Source organism: Pholcus phalangioides, unplaced genomic scaffold, assembly GCF_987345545.1.
Source record: "Pholcus phalangioides strain wild (caught in Gottingen) unplaced genomic scaffold, Ppha-v1.0 ptg000007l_1, whole genome shotgun sequence".
NCBI lineage: Eukaryota > Metazoa > Arthropoda > Arachnida > Araneae > Pholcidae > Pholcus > Pholcus phalangioides.
This window is the reverse complement of record NW_028301600.1, coordinates 54377384-54400441: the sequence shown is the minus strand read 5'-3', so window position 1 is coordinate 54400441 and position 23058 is coordinate 54377384. Positions and strand designations below refer to the sequence as shown.

The following is a 23058-nucleotide window of genomic DNA, read 5'->3' as shown; positions in this document are numbered from 1 at the left end:
TTATAATTCATGCTTGTTCAAGCCCAACATTTGTGCAAGCATAACCATACATATATATACAGGGTGCATATATATAAAGTATTTTACTGGCAAACTGTTGATCATAGACTCATACTTCCAGTTGGAAAAAGTATCCAAATAACATGTAGACTTCAGATGCAAAATTCATATTGCAAGTGATTCTATGGTTGTTGAAATAAAATAATTAAGTTTTTATAGTGACACCCTGTTACCAAAAACCTAATAAGAAAGTTGTTGCCCTGTCTCTTCTGATGCCAACAAAAAATAAAATTCCATGTTTCCAACTGCAATATTGTACGAGATATTTGAATTAAAAAATCTGAGGAAAGCTGGGAAAGAACAGCGTAAACTAACACTCATGAAGCTCCTTTCCCTCGTTTATAATGTCCCTTTACAAATTTTTTTCAATTTTGACCTACGGCTTGCCAGTAATTTGCAGCAAGAGAAGTTAGCTATGCACACTGTGTACGATTACGCATTATAACTGATGGCATCTTTTATTTCATATCTTGTGTTAAATTATGTAAAAAAAATATGTATATGTTGAATTTTAGTAAAATTTAACTGATCATGAAAATATGTCCTGACCAACATACGGCAGAGAATTTCAAAGCGCTAATTAAGCCATGAAAAATCCTGATTTGATGGATCATAAAACATCCCAACTATATACCCGGCTCACTGCTGTGGAGGTTCTGCATTTCAGTCCTTAAAATCACATTATTGTTGATTCATATTTATGTTGTTGAGAAGTCAACTTCACGCTGTCTTGCCAACACTTGTAGCAAAAAAGCCAAGTTATGATATTAGAATGGATAAATTTTGCCTGTGGCAAGATTTTTGCGATCTGATGGTACACCAAATGCTCATCCTGTCTCATTCTATTTGTCACACTTGTCAGCAGGAATGTCATTTAAATTTTTTCCAGGAGCAATCCCCGACTCCCTCCCCCAAATTATGGGCTTGCTTGTCAGCAAAAAGAATTGGTAGGTTATGTTTTGTACGATAATTTTCATGATGCACATTTTTACTTCAATATTACATCTCATGTTATTGAATGTGTTCAATATTTTTTGTGCCATAAACTTAGATCTTAGCGAGAAACTTCTTTATTAAAAAACAGTCACCTATAAAAAACAGAGTCATGTTTTTTTATAGTTGAAACACAATTGTTGCCCTGTCTCTCCTGATGCCAACAAAAAAATAATTCAACATTTCTAACTACAATATTCTCTGGGATATTTGAAAACAGGAAAGTTTGAAAAAACAGCACTAAATGTGGAAAAAATGGTTTACCTGTATCTAACACTGTTTTTTCCTCAACTTTTTAATTGGGCAACAACTTTGTAATTGGGTTCTTGAGTGCAGGGTGTGCATATAAAAAGTTAACATTTTTATTTTAATAACTACACAGCCCCTTGCAACATAAATGATATATCTGAGTACTCACATTATTTCAATACTTTTTCCAACTAAATGTATGTGTCTAGGATTAACAGTTTGCCAGTAAAATACCATTCGCCCTGTTATTTATGCACCCTGTATATATGCAGATATTCTTAATGCTTGAGTGAACTGCACTTTGCTCTGGTGTTTGTTAAAAGATGTACTTAAAGATTGTTCAATTATAAATTGTGGCAGTAAATTAAATACTTTATAATTGAAAAAATTTTGAATTTTATTAAATTTAATATTTTTAACTCAAACATTGGATTTGGATGGCCATCAGTGAAACAGGGACGCCGACAGAAGCAGTTCCATAGGTGATCCTAATTGGAATATAAAGAAATTACAGTGGTAAAGAAATCTGCTATAGACGGAGAGAATAGTTTTGTTTGGAGCCAATTGAAGTAAAATCCTTGTTTTACCCTGAAAAAAAAACCCCAAAAATGTTGAGATAGGCAGTTCCACAGTATTTTATGGTTTGTGTGGACCACATTCAGTTGTGCATGTACAGTATAACCTTCTGTTAGTAGAACATGTTGTATTACAAGAAAAAATAAAAAAACTCAAGTTCCTCGTGATTTTGCACAGTTTTCTGACAGAAAAAGTAAACAATATTAAATATTACACATTTTTGATAAATTCATACATTTTAAGCATTTTCTTCAATGGTAATTTATTCAGAATCTTCAAAAACAATCGAGATACAGTATTTTGCAGCCCTCTAATACTTATAATCAATAAAGCATAGTAAAAGAATTTTTTTTCTGTTAGACATATCAATAAATCAATAAAACTTACCACAATCATATTTAAAATTTATTTAAGAAAAACTTAAACTCCATTTAGCTTGCGTACTTGGGAGAGTAACAATATTTAAATCAAGTTTTTTTATTAAGAAATTTATGCAACTAAAAAAACAATTTTTTTTTTCTAGTTTAAAACCCGATATATAAATACAGAAAAAAATTTAAAGGGAGTAGTATTATTTTAATAATAAAGGAAGTAAAATTACTTTAAATTACTAAAATGATTAAATTAATAGTTAAATTACTTTACATTAATAATTTAATACAAAGAAAGTATTAATGATTTAATAATAATAATTTATTACTATTGTAGATTATGTGTAATTTTTTTTTTGGTTTAATTTCTATACCACAGCAAGCGAACGCCACCTGCCAAGCAACTAGCCCTTCTTTTTTCTTTTTACTGTCTCTTATTGCCATCATCATCCTTTTTTTTTACTTTCTCCGCAGATGCTACTCATATGGGCTTTTCAAAAAGGTGACAAATATAATACTCTCAATAATCCGGTTGTTAGTTAATCCGGCCCATTTCAGTAATCCGTCGTTTTTAGGCTGGGTTTTTTTAGCATAGAAGAGGAAAACATGTCACTGTAAATAATATAAACTTCTAGATGCAGAAGTTTGTATTATTTGAATGAGCCTTTTCAATTTACTTCCAGAAATCTGGCGATTTCGATAATCCAGCACACTGCTCTGATATGTGCCAGATTAGTGAAAGTCTACTGTATACCACATTGCCCCTTCCCAGGGAAAGAAGCTGGAAGAGACAACCATTCCAGAAACAAACTGCTTTTCTACTGCAGTCTGCAGAGGGAGATTCATGGCTTTGTCACTCCATAACTACTTCCGGTCATGAGAAACCACAAGGTTACTGTTAATTTTTCATGGGGTGTTATAGATCAGTGTTTCTCAACCTTCAGAAGCCTACAGCCGGGTTGATTTCTTTTTTGTGAGTGGAAGGCCCAGTCACATATGCAAGAATAATGGGAAATAAATGGATAAAAATGAAACGGTGAACCACTCACGGCCCGGTTTGACTGATGCCAGGGCCTGGTACTAAGCTGCAGTCCGGCAACACTGTTATAAATTATGGTATCCATTTTTTTCATGACAAAAAATTTAAATAAGTTTCTTCAGTCATTCTGAGAAAGTAATACCAATCCTGTGAATGTATCTTTAATTCTCACAGTAAGTTAATATGGGAATGGTTTTTTTTTCCCATTTGCCATTCTTTACACTACATTTCACATTTTCTTCACATTTTTCTTCAATGCATAAGAAGAAGAGCAGCCAGAGAGATCGCAGCATCATCCGAACTCAACATCCTCCAAACGTAAACCAGTGCTTGTACAAGCATGCTTTTACCGCATGGAGGTGCAAGGGAAGTTGTGCACACTTGCGCAAAAAGATTGAACATGCATGCTTGTCAAGCTTGCAGTTATGTGTGCAGCTGCTTTAACTTTGAGAAAAACTTTTTGTATTTGAAAATTGAATTTTTTTTTAGCTTTACTTCCTGTGCACATATAAAATTGAAATTTATTGAAATTGCATTTTTTTTCAAATACAATAGTATTAATGCTATTTAAAATTGTTTTTCTCAGAATGCAGAATGTACTTTCAAGGATTTTGATTGTATCATAAAGTTATTTGTTGCATTTCTTTCAGATTATTTTAGTTAATATTTTTTGGAATTTTCTATTTTCTGATTTGTAATAAAATACTAAAATCCACTACAAAAAATTTCAATTTCACTGGATTTGTATCAACAGGAAATTGTATAAAGTGTTCAAAAATCATGTAATGTTTAAAAAAAAAAAAAACCACAGAAAGCTCTTATATTAAAACATAGGGGTATTTTCAAATGGTGTATAATATAAAGGATTATTATTAAAAAATGTTTTTCCCATGAAAACTCTCTAATAAGATAAAAACAAACATGATAAAGGTTAAAAAAAAAATGAAATTAGGGCCATACAAATTTTTGTGGTGAAATTTCATTTATCTGTTTTCTAATTTACACTTTTGTTGAATAAGTTATGATACGTAGAACATAAAAATAGTTCACAGGATTCTTAAAACTTTTTATTCTTATTTTTTAATCAGGGTGATTGTGTCCATTTCAATTTATATAATATTGAATGAAATTTATTGCAGAATTAGTTATTTATTGCAAATTATGTAATTATTAGAATTTTGGGAAACAGTTATCTCACTGCAACAAATGAACGTTTTCTCCACCTTAACATCCTATCATTAAGACATTATGGTACTTTTATACATTCTCAGAACCATATTTATAATCACAAGAAAAAAAATCAATTCTCTTTACCTCTAAACCTAAACATCCACTATATACACAATTTTATATACCTGCTACTTTTAGTTTGTAAATCTGTTCTCAAAAAACATTTTTCTTTTCCTAACTTCTATTATGGCCTTCCAAATGATCTTCTACAGTCCTCTACATATTTGATTTTCAAAAAAATTTCAAAAAAACTTACTTCAAATTGTCCATATTAAAAGTTATTTTCAATTTCATCCTCAGGTTCATAATCCTTTTGCTACTGATTGTCTTTCCTCCCCCCCTTCGCCCGTTGAATTCTCAGTTATAAATACCATTGCTGTCACAACTTTTCTGTGTCATACATAACCCCATATTAATATATTTTTTTAAACTAAAGCACCCCTATCTGTTGCATAATATATATTTTTTAATTATATTTCAAGTATGAAATGTATTTTATGTGTTATTACATTTTTCCCCCACAACCCCTCCTTCCTCTTTCCTATCCTCTTTGATTTTTTTATTTCTTTTCAAAGTAGTAAATACATTTGAATCCTATTTTAACAAATACCGTTATAGCAAAAATCTCATTTTAACAAACAATTTTCTAATCCCCCAGATAAGTTTACATAGGAACAATGCAAAAACCAAAATTATAACAAAATTTTGTTATAACAAAGTGATTTCTCTGGTCTCTTGGAGTTTGTTCTAACGGGATTTGACTGTAATTATATTTTATATTGAGATCTATCAGTCAAGGATCCAAAAGGTGGGCAATTGCCTTTCCCAAGAGCCAAAAACTATGTCTGTCCCGCAAAATACAGGAGGATCTAATGAACCTAAACAATGAATTGCCCTCCCGAAACATCACCCTGGATTCATGCTTGGCATGTTGCAAATCACACTGTAATTGTATTTATTTTGTTATAACAACTAGTATGAGTCTTTAACAGCCAGAGGTAAGCCCCGTGGCAAGAGGTAATCAATGTCTCCAAAATTGAAAAATAATATATATGTTTATAATATGCTTCGTGTTTATGAATATTTAAAATATATGTATAATAGCAAATAGATTACATTTACACATTTGTGAAAGAGGGAAACTGTATTTTGCTACTTTCCTACAAACAAAAGTAACTACAGAAAAAAATCCTCATTCTCATAGGATACAAAACTTCAAAACAGATGCTCAGACTAATTATTCACAATAGCTTGAAATTGAATAGAGCGAAGGAAAAGCAATGATGAGTAAAACTTTGGATACTTGGCATGTTCGTACATAGCAAATTAGCTAACACTGTATTTCAAAAGTACCATCAGTAGACAAAGGGTTAAGAAAAGATGAGTATGGTTCAGAATTTATTTACCATTTGGCAACTGCATTAGGTATGCCACGAGAGGGAATTCTTTTAAAACTACTCAAATACCCAGAAAAATAGGACTTTCTGGAAAGAAAAATGTTATAGGAACTCTGCAGAAACATTGTACTGTTATGTAGTGAAAAGGGGCGTGTATTGGAATGAGTTTGACAGAAGTTGCATTCTAATATTGCTGCAAGAGTTTTCAGAACCTCATATGTAGAGCATAAAGGAATTGTCAATAGAAAGAGGAGGAAAATTAGGTTCGCGGCCCACAATATTAAACTTTTAAAGCAAGTAAATGAAAGCAACATGGATGAATTGGACTTGAAAAGAAATACCATAACCAGTGATGAAAAATTTGAGTGTATGTTCATAGAGAACTGTAATTTTTTTCAATAAACTCAATCTTCTTTAGAATGAAGGTGATCATAAGAATGGTGGTGATCATAACAATCGCTCTTTTTGTCAATAAACTTTGGTTTTATATTTTGCTCAAACTTATCTCTGAAAATTTATCCAATTTTAAAAGAAATGTTTCACTCTTTAAAGGTTTCCAAAATCTTCATAAAAACTTTGAAAACTCTCACCATGACAGACAATATTCTCAAACTAAAACTTGCCATTAAAAGGTGATTATACCAAAAAAAATTGTTCTAAATGTTGCAGGCAATGAAAACTGAATTATATTTCATAACATAAACAAATTTACCAAATTTGTTTATGTTATGAAATATGAAAATGAAACAAATTTGGTAAATTTGTTTCATTATTTAAACAAAAAGAAAAATATTCTCAATTATTTCTCATGTGTCTGTTTCTCATGTGTACGTTCTCATGTGTCATATCCCTACATTCAAACAAGAATAATGTGTTGTTTTTGTTAATTATGTTTCTATCAATAGATTAAAAAAATCTTATATTCATAAAATCACATTTTGAAGAAACATTTTTTATCAAATCATCTTTGAATGCATTTAATTCTTATTATACATTTTTCATGTTTATTATGTGATAAAATTCAGCAGCTAAATATTATCAAGGTTTCATACCCTATCAGAACAACATTTTAACTGTATATATTATAATTTTTTTTCACACTAAAACCATTTGAAATTATTAAAATGACTTCAGCATTTCTATTATGTTACAGATCCATAACTTGAGTATGTTAAAGATCATAAACATGAGAAATAGATATGAGAAAATAGAGCCACCTGACTGTTCTGGAAAAAAAATGACCTCTCACACACCTGTTAATATGTAGGTCTAGCCAGGGCCGTCTTAAGCGCATCATGGGCCCCCGGGCCAAGTGGTTTTTCTGAGGCCCTACAAGGTAAATTCTAGAAAATTTCATTTTTGTGAGGCCCCTTTTTCCTTGAGGTGCCCGGGTGGGCCCATGCGTTAAGACGGCACTGGGTCTAGCCTTTGGCTACATGAATAGTTGGAATTATGCCTCTCTGTCTGCACCAAAAAAAAATTCCTCTCTTATTCCTTGTACCCTGAATCATCAGAAAATAATAGAGCAGGCTACTGCGCTTATTATCTATAGATGATGGGAACAGTTTAAGGGTTGAAAGTGAAGTGGAGCATAGGCAGTTTTTCCAAGTACACTCAAACCTGTTTTTGTGCGGTGGATAGGGACCGCATAAAAAAAAACACATTAAAAAAAAATCACACAAAACTTCACGAGTAGCTATAAAAAATATTTTTCGCAACACATTTAAAAAGTATTTTTTTTTTATGCAGTGGATAGGGACCACATAAAAAAAGTCTCACATAGAAAATAACTCAAAACCTTACGACATAACTAGGAATTGCTTTTTTAAATGAAATCAAGACACGAGGCTTGGCAGCAGGGCCGCAACTAGATGCTTGGTCAGCTGGGGCAACAAAATGCATTTTAGCGCCCCCCTCTAGTACAGCGCCCGGGGCACCAGATCTGCCTGAACCCCCCTAGTTGCGGCCCTGCTTGGCAGATACTTGGAATCTCGCCAAACCTTTTGGAATCTGATTTAAAAAATACACATGCGAACATTTTTAAATATTTTATTTACATATTATTTTACATTATTTACATTAATTTACATTATTAACATTAATTTGCATTATTAACATTAATTTACATTATTGACATTAATTTACATTATTTACATTAATTTACATTATTTTACACATACAAAACGTTTTTGTATGCCTCTTATGGTGGATTCACCTAATCCAAATTCTTTACCAAGAGCTGTGGATCCTTCACCTTCTGCTATTTGTTTTAAAATCGTAGTCTTAGTTTCTAAGGAAATTGCCTTTCTCTTCGCTTTGTTTTTGCCCTTATTCATTTTCAGGGATTATGTCAAAAAATAAAATAAAAATCCTAAAAATTTATATCTAAATGGAAAAAATAATAAATTTACCTTCAATTTACGCTTTGAAATGAACCTTATCTTAATGGTCCCGGAATATGAAAGCACTTTGAAGGACGTCAATTAAATAATGCGATTATTTACTTCAATACATATGTAATGTAATTGGCTGACGCAATACTTATGTGATGAAATATCAAAAATCAAAAAAACTAAATGGCTGATCAAACCTACTAATTTTTTTTATTGATAACTTTGTCAATTATGTTCTAATTTGATTGAAATTTTCATATACCGCACAAAAAAAATTGCACAAAAAAAAAACTCACAAAAAAAGACAGCACAAAAACAGGTTTGAGTGTAATTCAGAATCAACTCTAAAAAAAAAGAAAGGATCAGCATCTAATTAGTCTATGAAAATGCATGAAAAAGTAAAAAAGTTGAGAAAGGAAGCAAATTTATCCTATTGGACGCATTAGCAAAAATGGTAAAAGTTTCATGTGTCTTGTTTTTATGAATTTTCTCAACACAAAATGTATATACTTGTTTATATTGTGAAGAATCTAATTTTTTTTATAATTCTATAAATTATAATGATGAAATGTAATTATATCTATGCAATGCAAAAAATTAATTGATTGATGATTTTATATTGAAGCCATCATACAAAGTCACCAGTCGAAGAGTTTTAGAAGATGATAGTGATGACGATGAGAATGTTTAAGTTCTGTTTTATTTTTATGCAAAATGGTATGTGTGTTTTAAGCATTATTATCTAACTACTTACACGTAAATAAAAATTATATATGCATTGTATCTTTCTGATGTTGTTAGTTTATTTCATAGAAACTATCAAATTTTAGCTCAAGTTTTCAAGAAACTATTAGTGATTTTAGCTCAGGAGGGATTTGTAATTTTTTTTAGCTCAAGACAGTATTATTACTTTTACATTTACTCAATTGTGAGTTTGTGCTACAAGAGAGTTGTTATATATATATGTTTTTTTTCTCTTTGTATAAGTGAAAGATCACTTTCAAGTAAGTTTGAAGATATTCTTGGTGGCATTATAATGTTGTTTCTTCATTATATGTGCCAAAAATTTTACAATCATTATTGATTTTTCATTGTATCAAAATGAGTAATAACCCAGCTAAGCTGTTGTTACAAAAAACACACAGTATAATTTCAAAAAGAAAATGAAATAATTTAACAGAATTATTGAACTGTTAAAAACGGGGTGGCCATTTGATCTGCATTTGTTTATATGTTGGGGGTCCACCCCCTACATACTGCAGCAGGGCCCTAGGTTATGATATTTAGCGGGCCCCTAATCAGATTTTTCACAGGCTCCACTAGAGTGAATTTGTAATGTGTAAAACAAAAAAATGATAAGAATTGTCTCAGGCCCTGTATCTGGAGCCCTGTCAGCTTCATCCTAATTGGTGGCAATGTTCCCGGGACATTTCCTTATTTTCCCATGATTTAGACCATTCTGGCTCTTTCATAAAAGCAGGGTTCATACGGTGCTTAAAAACTCCTTAAAAAGTCATTAATTTTCATTTCCTTTTTAAAGGCCTTTAAAAACTCCTTAAAATCCTTCCAGCTGTTTCTAAAAAAAAAGTCATGACTTTTCCCCAAACCTGGAATATTTCTTGCTAAGGTTGATGATGAGTAGTACTTGATGCTGAGAGAAGGTCCCTGAAAAAAAGAAAACAAGGCGTCGGGGAGGGGGGGGGGGAAGATTTCTTTATAGGGATTTCAAAGCCACCCTGTAGCGGGTAGGAACAGCTCTGCCAACGACCAGCGAAGCTAAGAGATAACGACACCTGATTGGTCGGACTACAGTGGCCACACCGGGTTCTGATATGCTGAGAAAAACAGGAAAAGAAGATTGTTGCGCTTCGGAAAAATTGACAATGAAATTGAAACAAAGAAGTTAGCTAACTTCTAACCAAACCCGCTTGAAGAGACGTAACCTAGCCTAAGTTCTCTTCAAGCGCTTTGGTTCTATCATTTCTGCCAGAAAATGATGCTACTTCCAGTGGTGGGAACTCTGCGCCAAAATTAACATCTTGCTCCTATAGTGTATTTTCGTACTTTTCTGCGTCAAATAGCGCTTGTTTTGATTTTTTTTGTGTGTACTTGGAAACTCCTCGAAATACTTTTATACCTGCCTTGTATGTACCTTAAAGGAGAAATAGAGAAATACTTATATTTCTCCTCTATGGTATGTACAATGACGCGCTCAGCGCATTAAATTCCCAGACTTTCGGAAAAGGGCACAAAAAAAAAAAGTTTTGTTTTCGCGTGCCACGAAACGATCCGTTCCCAGAGAGCGTGTTTTATTCCTTCGTACTTCAGCACCACCCCTTCCTCCCATCTGTCATAGTCGCACTTATAATTATCCGAGAAAATAATTTTGAAGAGTAATTTCACTCCTCCCCAAAATTTTAAGGGGTATTTAAAAAAAAATTATTAATATAACTATAAAAATATTTTATTTTTTTAAGCGGTAAAAAAAAAAAAAATTACGCAAAATTTGAATGATTATTTTCAGTCCTCTATAAAATTTGGAGGATTGAAATTGAATTTAGATGCGTAGATTTTCCCGGCAAGTTCCCGCTCTTGATTTTGTCCCCGAAAATCGGATTGTGGTAACTGCAGCTCCTTATTCAAATTATCGTCCCTCATCGGGCTTTTCATCGAGAAACAACGATCATATCCTTGATCGTGCAGCTGAAGATGGTTTGCTCTAGTCCAGTGTTTCTCAACCACCGACTGCGGTTTCCGTTTTCAAAAAAAAGAAAGAAAAAAAGTCGCCACTGAAAGCAGCAGTAATTACTATGGTCGGTCGTCATAGCGTCAAATCCCGATGCTTCGAGGAAAAAAAAAATCATGAATAAAAAGAGCCAGTCCGCCGAATTATGAGTGCTAATTTGTAAATTTCGCCAAATAACGAGTGTTAAATCGCCAAACATCGTGTTGAATGTCCTGAAATTTGCAACAATTGCTTTCTGAGTATAACTGAAAAACAAGAAGGCAGCAGGAATCATGCCAAAAAAATTGAAAAACTTTATTTTAAAGAATTTGTATATGTGTTGGTCCATTTAAAGCGAGAGGTGAACAAAGAGTTGCTGCAAATACAAATAATTTTGTAAAAAAAATCTGTCAGCTTTGGTTTTTTATTTTGAATAATTGAGGGGAATGAATATCACTTAGAATTTTTATAATTTATGTGATGCTGTTATGAGTTGTATTTTTGACCGAAACTTGAAGGATTTAGAACACTTTGGAGACAACAGAAAAGTATGGATTATCTGTATGTGGATTGATTATTTTATGAATTCTTATAATGCTGGGTAACAAATCAAAAGTTTTAATTTCTGAACCACTTCTACGTCTATATTTTTTGAAAAGAGGGAAAATTTGTTTGGCGAACTAAAAGTAAATTTGCATATGTGCCCCGCCCTTTTTGTTTTTCTTGCTGTAAAACTTGTAAGTTTTGAAGTTTGCCATGACTCCTTAAAAACTGCTTGAAAACTCCTTAATTTTTATTTAGGAAATTTTGTGTGAACCCTGAAAAGTTTGTGTGGCAACAGTGAACAGCGTAGATTGTGTTTACTAAGTCGTTTCATAATTTAAAATCGTTTCATAACTAAAACTGAAGTTTTAGTTATTTTCAAGTAGTTAGTTGGCTTATTTTTTATTAATAGGCTCAAATAGTTGTCAGTGAGTTAATTTTTATAAGTGTATCTCTCTCTAAGCTCTATTCACTTGATAACATCATTTATGTCAAAGTGTGGCACATGCTCAGGTCCAGAGGAGGTTTCCGAATCACTCATATATAACTTGTGCCAAAGAAGTTTCCATTTTACATGTAGCAGTTTCAGTGGTGAGACTATGCGAAAATTTCCACAGGATAAGCAGAAGAAATCCTTGTGCTGGCAGCAGTGATTCCACGAGTATTTTGGATTTCTTGGAGAAGATTATGCAATAAAACACCAAACTCAAAGATTTGGTATCCAACAAGCTAGAAGAATTCAAACATAACATAATTTATTTTTCCTCAGTCAATTACGATATAACCATGGCCCCACAAGGGGTGGGCTGACAAGGCTCCAGCCCTGGCGCCGTGAAAGTCTGGTTGGGGGCTCCGCATAAGATCCTGGCCTGGGGGCCCTGCTCCAGGATGGAGGGGGGGAGGCACAGATAAAACTATACATTATTTTTATAAATGATCTGAAAGACTCTCTATAGATCAACTTTCGAACAAATGTGAGGAATTGCAATCCAGAAATGAGGCTCTCGCAATTGATAATATGGAGATTAAATCCAGAACGAGGAAACTGCAATATAACATTACAGAGTTGAAGTAATATTCAAGGTACACTAACATGAAAATTACAAATGTCAGGGAATCAGAAAATGAGAATATGTCCCAGACTCTATTTAAGATCGAAGATTTGGCTGAATGGGATGTGATATGATCAACAACATAGTGGCCGCCCACCGGGTGCCTAGTATGAATAAAGTCAAACCTAAACCGATTATATCGTTCAGTTCTCAAATTTGATTTGATTTTTCTCATACTTCCAATATTTAAGCCTATATATATTCTAATTCTTTACTGTGTGCGTGAAATCAAGGATTAAAATTATTTTCCTGACGTAGAAATTGTATCATGACAATATGAATACTAATTAAAATATTTGCCATGCTCAACGTTTTTCCCATGAATTACATTATTGGATTATTTTTACGGTATTCTAGGATTTGCTAAAGCACTTCATTAAGTCTCTCTGCAGAGAGCAGGCGAACCTTCAACATAGTATTTACATAACATGAAAAATTCAGGTCATAGTCATTTTTACTTCAAAATATAGAAGCCAGGTGGCACTACCAGTAGAACATATGGCTATGACAACACAAAAACATTAGGGTAGGGTTACCAGGTTTGCAAACTGAGAAAAGAGGACGCCAGCACGCTCAATCCTAGTAATATCAATTTGCACAACAGATGGCGCCCATATACTGACCAAAAAACCAACCAACACAACAATTTTCCCCAACTAAAACAGAACTGCTAAAAAAAGCAAAAACAGAAAGTAAAGAACAAATACTGATTCATCTCGCTTCGCTCATAAAGGATTGTTCTTACAGTCTAGTCGGTTTTATTGCTTTGCGGCCTTTGCCTGGAGCATGGCGAGGTTTTCTTTGGCCAAGAACCTTGTCTTTTGTTACATTTATTAGCATTTCTGAAAGCTTTTATGGACTTGTACTTTGTGGAACAATCCTCTTAACAAGTCGGCTGCGACGGCAATATTCGGCTTGTGGTGGTTGCCGGAGGCACTTAGCAGTTTGTATTGAACAAAGACATTTTATTGCCTTTCTGTGAGCCGTGCCAGTCCAATCCAAACCGTGGAACAGCCACTTTGAGCTCTGCCCTCAGATGTTTTTCTTTTTCTTTGGGGGAGTGTTGCCATAGTTAATTAAGAATCAACAATTAGTGTTGTTTGCATCTTATTTTTTTTTAGTTATTTCTGAATGGTAGAGGTAACACCCCGCATTTACTGTTGGTTAGCAAACAATGGTATTCTCAAAATGAATGTTGCAGTTTTCTTCCAGAGCTGTTTTTTGGACTGTCTTTTTCGTATTTTCCTAAGGCAAACTGGGTCATGGTTAGAATAGCATCTGCCCTGCAGGGCCGAACTTTGTTCTCGCACTGGGCCGCTAAATGACTGTTTTGAGGATCTCTTCAATATTACAAGAGATAACGTGATAGGGGTTGGACCCAGAGATTAACTATTTTTGTTGTATACATCCACAGGAATTCAATTCAAAGGGCCCCCAGTAAAAATCTTAGAAGTCAGATCAGTCAAAAAAAAAAATTTCCGAGGAGATACCAGGACTGTCTGAATGCATCGGCATAAGAGCCTCGCATTATCAAGACATATGCAAAACAAAGTAATGTTTAATATGTGAAATAAGATTTTTAATCAGGGTGACCAACTCTTAAAAGTCTTATAGGGTGACAGGCCTAGAGAATCCCTTTTCCACAAGGCTCACGCTGCTGTTGAGACCATTCCCCTCCCCTCATTTGGAAAGACTTACTTGGCACTGGAGACCTTAGGTGTTTGTCTTATACACGGTAATTATAATTAGTTCCCATACCATACTCTGAATAGTTTTTCTCAAAAACTGCTTATCCAAATACAACCAAATTTTTGAGTATCTTAATGAGACCATGAGAAGAGAGCTGTGGTGAAAAAGTGGCGCTTTTTTTATTGAATTTTACTTTTTCCCATGCTCTCCATATAAGGTATATACCAAGTTTCAATAGAACATGTCCTCCAGAACGGGCGCTGCATAGGTCGGAGTAGCGTCGGTATACTGACGGGTGCTGCATTGGTCTGAGCGGTATCAGTCCCGAAGACGATCTTAAGTCGAAACGGCACAGACAAGTGAACTCAGCTCGGAAATGGATGTCAGAGGAGTTATATATGAAGGATCGACGACTGGCTCAGGACATTAACGAGGAAGCGGTACCGGGTTTGGAAATCGGTGGAATCACGCAAAGAAATCAAATATCGGTCGAAGGTGTCTAGGAGGAAGTGGCATCCGACTATGGCTGTCAGTAGAGTCACGTACGGAATTCTGCGATCAGCCCACGGTGCTGACGAGAAAGTGGCACCCGATCACGGATATCGATAAAGTTACACATGAAATTCGGCGATCAGCCCAAGGTAGTGAAGAGGAAGCGGCATCTATGATCACGGATATCGGCAGAGTCACACACGGAGTTCGGCGACCAGTCCAAGATGCTGAGGAGGAAGCGGCATCCGATGGTTGCTATCGATAGTCACGCATGGAGTTCGGCGATCTGTCCGAGGTGCTCAAAAAATAGCGTTGTAACATTACCCATAGACCACCCCCCCCCCCTCCCCGGCGGGAAATCCAATTCAAGTCATTTTTTATATACAAGATATCAAATATTGTCTTCTTACCTTTTGTAACCTTGCATGGTTGGTTAAAATCTGATATTTTCATTGCCCATAGACTAGAAAAGTGAGCGATCTTGATCACGTCGCCATTTTGTTTATTGTTGTGTTGCCACTTTACAGTGCCAAAGTTTTTACAAAATCTGATGTTATTGTTCTGTTTTACTATTTTTTCCATTGGCCATGTTTTGTTATACATTTTCTGAGATGATCGGTCCCTGGAGTTGGGCCGTACCGCACTTCCTTTTTCAGGTATAAATATCCGGAGTCTTAATGGTGAAAGCGCATTTGTCAGATATTTCTTACTCCTTCACTTTTGGTAAAGTCATCGGCTCTTGATGAGTCGTTCGTCTATCCTGCTAGCAGGATGGCTATAACAGCAAATTCACCGGTGCTCGCACGTCGCCGGCTGGTTCCGGACCTTCATGTCTCCTCAAAAGTCCTAGTCATTCTCTATATCAAGTGTGGATATCACACTTGGCGTTAATCGTCGTCCTGGCTCTTGGCCGTCCACTGTTCCGCTTGGTGTTGATCGTCGTCTCGGCTCTCGCTGTTGCACCTACAGCTGCTTTCGCCGCGCCTTCCTGCCATGTGGAGCCTCGCGCCCGTCAAGGTCACTGACATCACGGCTTGTGTTGTACGTGTACCGCTTCAACCGCCTGATCTTGCTGCGATATTTCATCGGACTCGCAAGAGGACTGGTATGAAACATGAGAAGTATTTTATTGTTAATCTCGTAACCCGTGTTAAAGTTGTTAATAAATTTACCTTTTTTGTTAAAATTCAAAATCTCTCTCTCTCTTTGTACCTCATGCACCAAATTTTCCGGATCAGAACCTGGGTCGTATCAGCGGCATCCAAACAGGATCGGAATTGGCAGTGAGGCGGAGAATGACCATCGATGGCTTTTACTCGTGAGCACTAGGTAGCCTTGAAGCATACCAACAGAAATTACATAGTGGGAGCGTCGAATCAGCCAAGCTGTTAAGTCAACCTGCGACTTCATCGCTAGTTGAAACGGAAATACCGTTTTGAAGCACGGTCGTGATTATATACAACTCCTAAATGACTGAACATGCAAATGAGGTATAACACACATGCGCCCCCATCGACATCGCGTTCCAAGCGGCAACTTCGGAAATCGGGTTCTTTTCTCCCCAGAATAATTCGTGACACGTCGGCATCGAAAACCACTGTAAGTAGAAAAACTTTGTTTAGTCAACCGAAAAACTATTTATTATAAATACAAACAACATAATACATGCATAGCACTAAATAGACATAGTATAAACTGAAAATAAACATAACATATGCATCATTATAACACAAAGTCAACAGGTCTGGCGATCGTTAACAAAGCCACGTTATATATTGGAACTGAGTACGCAAACAATGATTTAAACAACTGTCAAATTGTTTCACTTACTAATCCTAATAAACTTACCGTATTCCCACGCATTGGCCGGCATTCCGTAAAACTTAAGGGACACCAGCTTTTTGAATATTGGGGTTAGGTCCGCTTTTGGCATGCCTGTAAAAGCGAGGTTGAAAAAAGGATCACAGCATGCATTCAACCGATTCAATGGATTTTTTGAATATAAAGAGAGCGGTCAATTTTTTTTTATAAATCACTTCTCATTTTCAAAAAATCAGTTTTCTTTAAATACTAATTTGTCTCGTTCTTCCTCCAGAATTAATTCAATCTATGCATTACTTTCAGGGCCGTCTTAAGAGCATCATGGGCCCCCGGGCCAAGTGGTTTTTCTGAAGCCCTTCCATGTAAATTCTAGAAAATTTCAACCGCATCTCATTTTTGTGAGGCCCCCGGGTGGGCCCATGCGTTAAGACGGCACTGATTACTTTGTGTTCATAAAACTTTAAAATGAAAGCATTTTACTTACATAATTCCTTAATTTCATAACTCTCTGCCATCTGATATAAATTCAACTGTCAGTCTTCATTCGTATGGAAAACTAATTAAATCTTACTTCCTTTCAGTTACTGACATTGAACAATATTTCTGATTCTGTCTAAAGCTGGTATTACGCTATAAAACTTTGATAAAAATTATTTTATAAAACTTGAAAAATGTTACCAATAAACACATCTGTTACATTCGAGCGAACTTAACTGATCCGCGTATTGGTTGCATTTTTCAAATTTTATAAACGAAATTTTATAAAACTTTTATAGTGTAATCCCGGCCTAAGATGTTTTATTTCCTTCGCTCTTCTTTCCCCCCTACTCTAACACCTTTTCATAATCGACATTATCATATATACCTGTACAACTTAAATTTCGTCATTACAACTTATGCTTACTGAAATTTTCAATATAGCCTATATATATATTCACCTTGTTCATTTTACTCTAATGCACCTTCTGTTCTCTACTTCATTTATTTCATTATTGATGTATTTTTTTTTAATTGCACCACTACAAGTTGCCACTAAAGTTTTAATAATTTATTAATCGTTTTCTTTCATAACACACACACACACTTATTCATTCTAATATTAAATATTCAATTGTTAATCTGACAATGTTCAACCTGTTCAACACTGCAGCGAGACTCTCATGAAAATACCACTGACAAAGAATTTCATTTTGACTTAGGGTGCCCATGCGTGCCGTATTTACCGGGACAGTCCCAGTTTTTTTTCTGTTTTTCTGACTGTCCCGACTTTTTTGCAAAAATGTCCCGGTTTCTCACATCTTTTCAACGAAGCCAACTTAACTTTTATACTTCAAATTAACGATTAAACGTATCTTCCCAACTCAGAAATTACATTACCATAATTACGACTAAAAATAAGAATACAGTTGAATCCCGTTTTAACGAATACTGTTATAGCGAAAATTTCGTTGTAACGAACACATAAGTTTGCATAGGAACAATGGAATTCCTTTATAGCGAAATTTTATTATAACGAAGTGATTTCTCCGGTCTCATGGCGTTCATTATAACGGGATTCGACTGTAATTATATATTTCACATATTTGTCATTATTTTAAAATTCACTTCAATTTGAAGAAGAGCTCCATTTCCCTCGAATGGTGACTTTTCTGTGATTTTTACTTTTCTGTGATGTTTTTTCATCAGTTGGCAACTTTGCTTACTTTTGGCATCATTTTTAGCGATAATTGGCAATGTCCTGTATTTTCCCGTATTTCGAAGCCCATTTCACGTATTTTTGTCGAGCAAATATGGTCACCGTACTTTAACGGCCTAAAAATCCCAAATACTCAAGCCAACCTTAAATTGTATTGGTTTATAAATACATATGTCATATCAAAAATATAAATCATATGTTCTTTACGCCAATATTTTTTGTAAAAAAAGTTGAGGGTTTTTTCTTCTCTGTCACCTACATATAGCTAGGGTGACCATATGGTACTGAGAAAAACGGGAACGTGGGATCCAGGACAAGACAGCGCCAATTGTAAAAAAAAAAGAAATGTAGATTTTCCTGAAAAAAGTCAATTGTCGCTGCAAATGCAAATTTTTGTGAAAATCCTTTAATCTGACGTGAAGAAGGGCTGCTAAAGATCTGCAAAGTTGATCAAAATATATTTTACGAAAACAGCGTGGAATATGACAATGAGGTGTTCCGAATAAATGCCATAATCATCACCACCATCGCGTTGAACAGGATGATCGCCATGGAAATCAATTGCCGATTTCAGTGTGAAAATGTAGTGGTTTTTCTGCAATTACAGTATTATTTAGTCAATTATTTTTTAAATTTCATAAAAATCTTAGTTTTTGCAATCTTGAGTTGGTTAAGGGAATAAGACCAAAAAAAATATATATACAGTCGAATCCTGTTTTAACGAATACCGTTATAGCGAAAATCTCGTTTTAACGAACACTTTTCTAATCACCCAAAAAGTTTACATAGGAACAATGCTAGGTAAACTGAAATTCCTAAATAACGAAATTTCGATATAACGAAGTGATTCCTTCGGTCTCTTGGTGTTCGTTATAACGGGATTCGACTGTACATAAAATTATAATCTGGACCTGCTTTTGAGTTGAACGTAGCCTACATGCTATAACAATGATTTCAGTCTTTTACCTATTTTACTAATTAACTGTAAATGCAATACTGAGAAATTGTAAGCGAGGCCTTCAGGCCCACAAATTGTAATGGTCAGTGAGGCATGATAGCCCATATAACGTAATTAATATATAACCAAATTTTTAACTTTAAAATCTAATTTTGTCATTTTAACGTTGTATCCCAGTTATATTATGTATTAAAATGAGTAGAGGAGTGACTCTACGCTCTTTTGGAAAGACCTTTTAGTCGGTTTCTAACTTTGGCCAGGTGGGTTGCACTGCCTAAACCCATGATTCCCAACGTGGAACCCACGCCCCGCAGTGGTGGGGGCAAAGGGAGCAATCATGATTTACGAAAATTCATATATTTGACTAAAAAATTCTCATAATTAATGAAAAATTCATATTTAATGAAAAAAAAATGATCTCAGAATAAGTAAAATTCTCCAATAATGTAAGGCTTCCTATTTGCCTCGAAGCCCTGGGCCCCGTTGGGATTACCCGTTAAGACGCTACCACAGAATGACGTATTGGCCGTTGGGCTTCATTTTTTTAGCCCGCACTGTTTTAAAGGTTGAAAACCTCGTCCCACATGCTTTAGACCAGGTTATTGGGGTTTTGAGCTTCAAGTTATAGGGCTTTCCTACTCAGATTCTGGAGGGGGCGGGGGAAGCACACATACTAATCTAAGGTTTAAGAGGAGCACACAGAGTATTTCTCCAAAGAAATTTCGTGTTTTAAAAACACGCCTTCAAACTTTGCCTTCAAAGAGAGTTTCAAATTTACAGAAATAGATTGAAACAGCATTTAAAGATTTTTTTTCAATATATATTTTAACTTTTTTAAATTTTTTTTTCAATTTTCGATCATCTTGGTTCATAGGTATCCCCCCAAAGTGTGTATCTTTTATGGGGAAGGGCATCAGGATTTTACAAGATGCTTAGGTGGGGCATGGTTAAAAAGAGGTTGGGAAACACCACCCTAGAGCCTTTCGAGCAGAATTTTTTGCTGTTATTTGCCTTCTTTTGAGATACGAAACGCAAGGTGCGTTTCACGCGCTCGCAAGTGCGCAAGTCTGGTCCTCAGACTCAAATCCGTATGGCCCCAGGGGCGGGTCGGAGTAATACTTCTTCATTATCTATTTTATCAAGCATGGAAAAAGAACATGTCATCTTTTAATATGCAACTGCAATAAAATTAATATAGCTAATTTTTTTTTAAATTTTCAAAGGCCCATGAATTACACATCGAAGATATTCTGCACACATTTAATTGAAACATTTTAAGTCTAATAATTTTTCACAAATACCTTGATTATTCTAGAAATAATCGTCTCACAGTTAATTTTAAAGATTTTACACACGTAGAATATATATTTTATTTATTCTTAATAATTTATTTTGTAATCATAATCACCACTAAGATTTTATGTTCGTAAAATTTCTTTACAGACGGAGGGTCTGTAGAGAAATTTGTGTCCCTTTTAAATAGGGATGGTCCGATTAAATCGATCAATCCTTAATCAGAGTTAAAAATTTTAGTTGAGTTAATCGATTCCATCAATCTTATTAAAATTCGATTAAAATTTTCATTGAAAGTTTGTAATTTAACTCGATTTAATTGGCGAAACCGATTAGATGTCTTAAATTATGTTCCTGTATATTCCCCGTACATTAAATGATATTCTCTCTTATGCATTTTAGATAAGTGACCACATATTTAGAAATATTTGAATATCAATATTTTGTTCAAATGTTTCGTCATGGGAAAGTCGATTCAATGAAAACAGGTGATGATTATAGTTTTAAATTCAGTTTGATAGCAGTTTTAGAAAACAAGACAAAAATGTATTGTCTCCACTGTGAATAGCAGTTTTTATATTCTGAAGCTTAAGCCCCCTCCCCATCCACCTCATCAATACTATTCCGTTTGGGAGCAATTTCTAGGGAAACAAACAACAGTATGAAGATCAAGAGTAGTTTCAAAATCAGTGACCAGCCTAAAATAACTAAGATTTTCAATTTTAATGGGGGAATTTCCTTTTCCAGACACCCTGTAGTTTCTAATTTATTAGTTGTGTGCTATACTTTTAACTAGTGAGTACGTACATGGATACTGAGTAGCTCAGCTAAGAGTTAAAGTGTATTTTAGGCTTGAAATATATTTACATTGCAAAAAAATAAAATACATTTCCCATAAGACAGTTGAAAAAAAGACACAGGAAAATCTTTCGTGAATCCCTCCCACCCAGCTCATTTACTCTGCCCCCCCCCAGGGGATCGCAACCCCCAGTTTGGGGACACTGACGTAGAGCAAAGCTTCCTAAATTGAGACGGGAGTATCTGGGGGGGGGGGGGGGGCTTTGCATATTCTTTTAAGTTCTAATCTAGCTAACTGAAATATTTTATTCTTATCAATAAGGAAGAGCAGCCTGAAAGTGAACAGTCACCTATGTTTAACTATTTTGAAGAAAATTGCTCAGATTAAAATCTTGTACGTTTGCTGATTGACGATAATTTGACGAGATAGGAAGAAACAATGGGAACCTGAAATTTCATAGTCTGTGGTCGCTATAAAATATATTCTAAGATGAAGTGGTCACCGCAAGAAAGATTCTGTTAATAATCGTGTTGTAACTTTAAGTGATAATTCTGCATGAATTTTATGTAACTATCTATAATTCAAGTTTTTTGTGTATCATCTAGATATTAAATATATAGATACTGATCGAAGAAGCTGTGCAATTGTAGTTAGATATGATTACAAAATGGTGTTTTTGTTATTTCTCTTTTCTAGTGTGTGTGTGTGTGTACATACTTTTATATAAAAACCACGCCTGACATTCCAGACCGCCCAATGAACGCAATGTCGTGGTCAGAATTTTTCCGGGGGGGGGGGGTTATACTGAACTGGTACTTCGGGGATGGACTAAACCAATGGTTCTCAAGGAGTGCGTCGCGGTAATCTGTTGATATTGATGTTGCCTGCTCAGTGTATTGAAATGATTCTATGTTATGCAGCGCACATTCTAGGACGAAGAGGTACGCGATACAAGAACTGCGATTAGGAAGAAAAAACCATTAGTGGTGGAGGAGAAGAGATGTTCTTACATAGTAAAGGAGGAGGAGGAGGATAGAAAAAATTGACCTTATATAGGGGTTCTGAAATGTAAGAATGTGATGATGTGATGATCCCTCCGCAGAAGGTCTTTTTTTAAAGAGGGAGAGAGAAAAAAATGAAGGAAACGGACCAGTGTGTCCGCAGGTCGAGGTGAAAATAAAAGTGTTTGTTTATGTCCCGCACCTCGTTGAGGGGCCTCTTTCTCTCTTTCGTCTCGCTTCTTCAGTATGTGCGATGTAGAACAAAACAATACAATTGTTTTCGTCTCTGGTCTCTATTATACACTCCCGTACCTCTTGGTCGCTCCACTATGTGCGCGGCCTCAGACTATTCCGGGAAAGCTGAGGATAAATATTGACTGAGGTGAGGAACCATTGGATGGTGAAAGTTTGAGGAACCACTATATGAAACTGATAGTACGGTATGTGACCATGACAATCTGACTCCCTATTCCTTAACCCATCTTGGTAAGTTTTGAGTAAAAACATGAACGCATCTTAGAAATGAAGTACCTTCTTTGTTAGATAATATCAGAGGGACGAGCGACGTATGTTGACCAAAAACTGCAAAAAATGAACCACGACTAAACGCGTTTCGGAACT

At 35.0% G+C, this 23058-nt stretch overlaps 1 protein-coding gene across 8 annotated transcripts in view; it reads left to right on the top strand.

Moving 5' to 3' along the window:
- LOC149085500 (uncharacterized) overlaps positions 1–21995 on the top strand; it is a 62876-nt gene extending 40881 nt beyond the window's left edge. For 7 of the 8 annotated variants that reach the window (XM_089233543.1, XM_089233542.1, XM_089233541.1 and 4 more), the window contains one exon: positions 8934–9091. In XM_089233543.1, coding sequence (XP_089089669.1) covers positions 8934–8999 — 66 coding nt within the window. In that variant the 3' untranslated portion in view covers positions 9000–9091. Of the gene's footprint in view, positions 1–8933; positions 9092–21757 lie in introns of those variants that run through there. The other variant, XM_089233537.1, reaches the window with a different exon arrangement.
- The last annotated feature ends 1063 nt before the right edge of the window (positions 21996–23058 follow it).